Source organism: Neovison vison, chromosome 4 (assembly GCF_020171115.1).
Source record: "Neovison vison isolate M4711 chromosome 4, ASM_NN_V1, whole genome shotgun sequence".
Classification (NCBI taxonomy): Eukaryota; Metazoa; Chordata; class Mammalia; order Carnivora; family Mustelidae; genus Neogale; species Neogale vison.
The window spans coordinates 1,435,593-1,441,210 of NC_058094.1; the positions used below are offsets into that span (position 1 = coordinate 1,435,593).

At 66.7% G+C, this 5,618-nt stretch overlaps 1 protein-coding gene across 1 annotated transcript; it reads right to left on the reverse strand.

Annotated features, from left to right (window-relative positions):
- Nucleotides 1–1,732: 1,732 nt before the first annotated feature.
- Nucleotides 1,733–5,331, reverse strand: LY6E (lymphocyte antigen 6 family member E). The gene is made up of 4 exons (XM_044244852.1): nucleotides 5,241–5,331; nucleotides 3,285–3,390; nucleotides 2,750–2,869; nucleotides 1,733–2,668 (listed from the first exon to the last, which is right to left on the reverse strand). The coding sequence occupies exons 2-4, from the start codon at nucleotides 3,334–3,336 to the stop codon at nucleotides 2,448–2,450; spliced, it is 393 nt and encodes a 130-aa protein (XP_044100787.1). The 5' UTR covers nucleotides 3,337–3,390; nucleotides 5,241–5,331; the 3' UTR covers nucleotides 1,733–2,447.
- Nucleotides 5,332–5,618: the final 287 nt, after the last annotated feature.

The window sequence follows — 5,618 nt, forward strand, 5'->3', positions numbered from 1 at the left end:
CCACAACAGCTGCCCGTGTGTATCTGGGGGACATTCTGATGTCTAGTTCCTGGGATTCCTTTTCTTTTTAAAATATTTTTTATTTTTTAAGTGATCCCTATACCCAACGTGGGGCTTGAACTTCCAACTCGGAGATCAAGAGTCGCCCACTCCGGGGACCCGGCCAGACGCCCCTTCTTCTGTTCTTCATGCCAGCCTGACCCCTTGGGTGCGTCCCACGGTCACTGCCCACTGAGTCTCAGTCAGGCTGCCCCAAGGTGCTTCCCGATCCTTCCCCAAGGCACTGGTCAGGCCGGGGTCTCCTTCCTCTTGTCGCCCTACCGGGGAAGATCCCTCCCGCCCCCCTTATTTGGGGACTGTCCCCTCCGCGGATGCAATCCCTGCATCGTCACCTGGCTGTGTGTGTTGGCGGGGTGTCCCCACTTTGGTGGCCGCGGCGATGAGAACCCGCATTTCCGAGCGTCCGTGCCCACGCTGGAGCTCAGATTCCCAGAGACGGGCCACGACCCTGAGCCCCACACTGACCACTGTCCCGTGCTGCTGGACAGTATTCTGCGGCCACTGGGCACAGGCACAGCACGTGGGGACCCCGGGGTCAACCTGAGTGTGCGGGCGGGTGTGAGGCTGGGAAGCCCAAGGGACCGTGTTTCCCGAGTCCGTCCCGCGCTCCCTCGGGCGGGCGGGTCACAGGGACTCCTGCTCTGCCGGTCCCTTGCTCTGAATGGGCCCAGAGCACCTTGTTTTCCACTCCACGGGCAGGCGGTTAATCATTCTGAGTTCCTCCTGGGCCCCAGACCCCTGGGAAGGCCTCAGAGAACAGGATCCCAAGCGCATTCCAGGGCCGGCCCTGGCGCCAACACCTCCCCCCGTGAGTCTCGGCCCAGCCCCCACGGTGAGCCTCGCTGTCCGCGGACTCTACCCTGGATTCCTGAAGGAGCAGGAGCCCGGACCCCTTTCCAGTAGGAAGCTCACCCCAAGGGCGCCGGTGCCCCAGGCGCTGTCTGCTCCGCTCTGTCCCTCAGGCTGGTCAGGAAGCCCTTCCCTCGCTCCCTCCCGGCTCCCTTCTGATTTCCAGCCCGCAGGAAGCCGCTCATCTTTTGGGGCCCCCTCTGGGTCCTCAGACCTGGCCCGCTGGCATCAAGTAGACACCGACTTCCCCACCTTCCGGGAGTGCCCCGACGCGCCCCAGCCCAAAGGAGCCGCGGGCTGGGAGCACAGAGCCTTGCCGGCGGGGACGGCTTCCCTGGTCACCACAGACACGACGTGGCTGGCAGAGAGGAAGTGGGCACAGGGCACTGTCCCGCTCCCCGGCCCCGCGCGTCCTGCCAGGTTTGCCCGTGCCTGCTGGGACCCGCCGGCCGGCCATCCCATGGTCGAGTCCCGGAGAGCCCGACGCTGGTGCCCACCGAGTGCCTGCTCCTGTCGGCTCCTTCTCCCCACTCCAAACCCATTCCTGCCTCTGGAGGGGGCTGCCTTCCTCCCAGAAGCAGACTGACCTCCCTCCCTGCTTCCTGTCCTGCCCTGTGCTGCCCGATGATGAACTTCCCACGTGGCCAAGCGTGGAGGTTCCCTTCTAGGCCTGCAGGGCGGAGAGCTATGGACTCAGGGGAGCCCCTCTCCCCATGTGGGCCTCTGGGTGGGGCCATGGCGGTCCCCCCCACTGAGGCCCCTGCAGGGAGGGGGTCCCCCACACTGCAGTCATGGCCACAGGCAGTCACGGCCAAAGCAAAAGTCGAGAACATGTGTTTATTTGAGGCACCAAGCAGCAGGCAGAATCCAATGTGGGGGCGGAGGGAGAGGGTGGGGGGGTGATTCCTGGGTCCAGTGGCCTAAACCCTGATGCACTGAAACCCCATCTTCCCGAAGGCCAGCCTTAACGTGAGTGAATGTGGGCTGCAGAAAGGCCAGAGAAAAGCAGCGTTGTTGTTGGGGTTGGGGTGCTCCGCAGCTAACGTTGGACTCCTGACCCCTTCCCCCCCCAAAAACCCTGACTCTCCCGCACACTCGCACGCATGCCCAGGGTGCACCCAGGCCCTGTCCGCGCCGCTGAGCTAGGCCATCCCCTGCGACAACAACGTCCTCGGATGTGACAACAGGCCTTCTCAGAAGCAGCGGCCCAAAGCACAGCTCCCAACCCAGCTGGGGACTGACGTGCCGCTACCAGTGTGTCCCCGGGCCTCAGTCCTGACTCCGGGATCGGCCTCCAGCCCTCAGCCCTTCCCAGGTTCCCAGAGGAAGGTTGCGCGGCCGCCTGGGGAGTGAGCGCTGCGGGCGCCTCTCAAGGGAGGGGGAGGTGGGAGAGGCAGGCCTGACTCTGGGCAGCGCGGGCAGAGGATCGAGCGGGGCGAGGGGTCGGAAGAGGCTTCTGTATGGTTCGGGGATCTGGGAGGGGCCGGGCCTTCCTTCCTGAGCTGGGGGAGTCCGGGCCGGCTGCCGGGCGGCCGCAGTCAGGGCCCGAGCCGCTGCAGGGCAGACAGCAGGCTGAGCAGGAGCCCGAGGCCCAGCACCGCGGCGCTGGCGCGCAGCCCCCGACCAGCCGTGCTGATGTTACACAGGAAGCTCTGGCAGCAGTAGGTGCCGATGGACGCCACGCCGAGGTTGACGCTGGGGCTGGGGCAGATCGGGGAGCAGCCCTTGTTCAGGGTATGGCCGAAGTCCACCAGTTTCCCTGCGCAGGAAGACAAGGCGGTGAGGGCCGGCGCGGGGGCAGGGGCCTGGGCCGCGGGCAGAGGTGGCGGGCGGCGCTCACCGAGGCCGGCAGAGGCAGACACCGTGACGCAGTAGTTGTCCGAGTCCGAGCACACGGTCGGCTTCAGGCAGTAGAAGTTACTGTTCTGATTCGTGCAGGAGAAGCACACCAGGGAGCAGGCTGCGGAGGAAGGGAGGCGCGGCAGGTGACCCCTGTCTCGGGCCGTGGGGGGCCTCCCAGCGGTGTCCCCCCGTGGCCCCTGCCAGTCCGCAACCCCCAGTCCTTGGTGGATGTTAATGGGGCAATCATCACACTCCAGACCCAGGCCCCGGGTCCAGATGCACAGCGGGGAGAGTGTCAGGGGCAGACCCGAGGCCTCCAGGGGACCAGCGAGGAGGAGTGACCCGCTCTGCTGGGGCAGAGGGCCGTGGGGCCATCTGGGACAGGTCACGTGGGAGCGGGCCTGAAGGTCCCCTGGGCGCTGCTGGGCACCACTTGGGAGAGAAAGCTGAAGGAGAGTCCAAGAGGAAAGCAGGGCTCCCCCAAAGGCAGCGCCCGGGGCCCGGGGCGGGGGGGGGCGGGGGGGGCATCTCACCTCGCTCCACACCCAGCAGGGCAGCCAGTAGCACGGGTAGGAAGACCTTCATTCCGGAGGAGATGGGTGTCCGGTCTGGGCTCTCACAAAGCCAAAGATACGGGTCCTGCTTAGACAACAGCTCGGTGGGGGACACAGCTGCCCCTTGGGAGGAGCGACCGGAGCCACGCTGCCCTCCGTGTGACAGACAGCAGGGTGGGGTGGGCTGTCTTCCGGCAGCCACACAGCCAGCACATGGAGGGTCCTCCTGCTCCATACCCGCCCACCTCTCTCAGGGCACGCTCCGCGCTGAGACCCCTGCCCCAGCCCGAGGGGCTTGTGGCTGGGGCGGGCTGGGGAATCATGACAGATCTCCGGACCACACAGAAAGGAAAGCCAAGAGCCTGGCCCTTGCTGGTTGGTGATGCTGGGGGGGCGGGGGGGAAAGATGGTGACCAGGAATATTAGTCAGCCCACATCCAGAACTTTCCGTTCCTGCCGTGAGGACTCAGGGCCCGGCTGGGCACTGGGCACCTGCCTCCAGCAGCTTCGGTGTTGCGGAGGCCAGGGGCGCTTCCCTCTCTGTATGATTCAGCGCTGACGACAGCGAGCCTGTAAAATCTGCTATTCCCCCATTTCCTGCCTGAAACATAGGTTCAGCGAGGTTCAGCCAGGGACATCTGTCTATGAAGGCTGCCTGGTGCCCTCCATTGGGACCCTCTCCCAGGCAGAGACCAGTGGCCGTTGGTGGAGGAAGCCCCAGGGGGAGCAGCTGGGGCTCTGGTTCTCTGTTCTGCAGGAGGCAAGGTGTGGGAGGAGCAGTCTGGTGCCTTCCTCGGGGGACAGCCATGAGCGGCGGAAGGGCATTCTGGGCCCAGGGAACCTGGGTCCCAGGCACTGGGAAGAGGAATGCCAGGGAGAGAACAGGCTTCCCCTGCCCAGTTCTGGGCCCGGGGTTAACACCTTGGGGTCTGGGACAGGAGCTTCGGATGCCCGAGAATAGGGCTGAGCCCATCTCCAGATGCGGGCAGCGCCGGAGAAAGGAGCCCCAGCTTCCTCTCCTAGAATGTGAGGTTTGGGTCTGGAGAAGCTCTGAGCTGTTCTCCAGGAAGCTCTGGAATGCACAGCCACCAGTCACATCTGGTGTCCCCACTGTCCCCGGCCAGGCATGCAACCAAACAGGCCCCACTGGGCTGAGTCGAGGCACTGGCTGGAGTGGATGGACTTGAGCAGGTCAGGCAATGGGAGCCCTGAGGGGCACCAGGGGGCCTCGGGGACAGTGCCATCTGGGATCCGAACTGCCCACTCCTCCCCCAGGCTCACGGGGCTGATTTCTGACAAAGCCAGGCATGCAGGGACTGGGGGCCACTACAGAGGTAGGAACTAGTCCTTGTCCTGGAAGACTGAAGGTGGCTCAGCAGGGGCCAGGGAGCGGGGGCTCTGGGGACCGACGTTCCTAAGCACCTCATACGCTTGCATAATCTTTGGCAAACTAGCACTCACCCCCTTGCCAGGATAGGCTGCAGTCCCCAGGGTGGTCGGTCCACCAGGAAGGCCCCTTAATTCCTCCCATCCTGCGGGACCGCCGAGATCCCAGCCCCCTTCTCGAGTCATCAATGCTGCCCCTCTCCAGTCCCCACGGGAGAGGTGAAGGGGAACCTAGAGTCGGGTGATGGCCCCCAGCCTGCGCGGCTCTGGGTCACCCAGCCAGGGAGGGCGCCTGCTGTTGGTGTGTGCCCGCTCCAGCCCCGATCTTGGGCACTGTTCGGAAGGGCTGGGAGGGCTGGGAGGGCTGGGGGATGGGAGTGGAGGCTCAGCCCGCGAGCGCCGGGCCCACGCGTAAGCCCAGCCTCCCAGCCTCCTCCAGACCCCCCCCGCGTTGCTCCCGGCACCCCTCTCGCCGCTTCTCTCCGCCCTGCCCGGCGCCAAGGGGGTCGTCCCCGTTCCCCCTCCCCGATCCGGACCCCGCCGACTTACGCGGGGCAGACGAAGGTCCACGGCCTCGCCGAGCTCCCCAAGCCTGGCGCCCAAACGCACGACAGCCCCGGACTCGTGGCAGCGGCGGCGGGCGGGGGACAGCGGGCGGAGTCGGCGCTCGCGCGGGCGGGGGAAGCAGGGGCGGAGTCGGGGCTCCGGCGGGCGGGGGGAGCAGGGGCGGAGTCGGGGTTCCAGCGGGCTAGGGGCGCAGGGCGAGCTGGGGGCAAAGGGGCGGGCGGCGCGGAGCTGGCGCTCCCGCGCGCTGGGGAGCGGGAGCAGGGGCGGAGTGGGGGCTCCCGCGGGCGGGCGCGGGGCCGGCATTCCGGGGGGTGGGGACCCGGGCAGGGTCGGACTTCCCGGCCCGGGCGGGGCTGGCAG

Bases quoted from the DNA above. Each gene is read 5' to 3' on its own strand.
- LY6E (XM_044244852.1), bottom strand. From the start codon at position 3,336: ATGAAGGTCTTCCTACCCGTGCTACTGGCTGCCCTGCTGGGTGTGGAG. The intron at 2,870-3,284 runs GTGAGATGCCCC...CTTCCTCCGCAG, and splicing joins CCTGCTGGGTGTGGAGCGAG to CCTGCTCCCTGGTGTGCTTC. The intron at 2,669-2,749 runs GTGAGCGCCGCC...CTTCCTGCGCAG, and splicing joins GTCTGCCTCTGCCGGCCTCG to GGAAACTGGTGGACTTCGGC.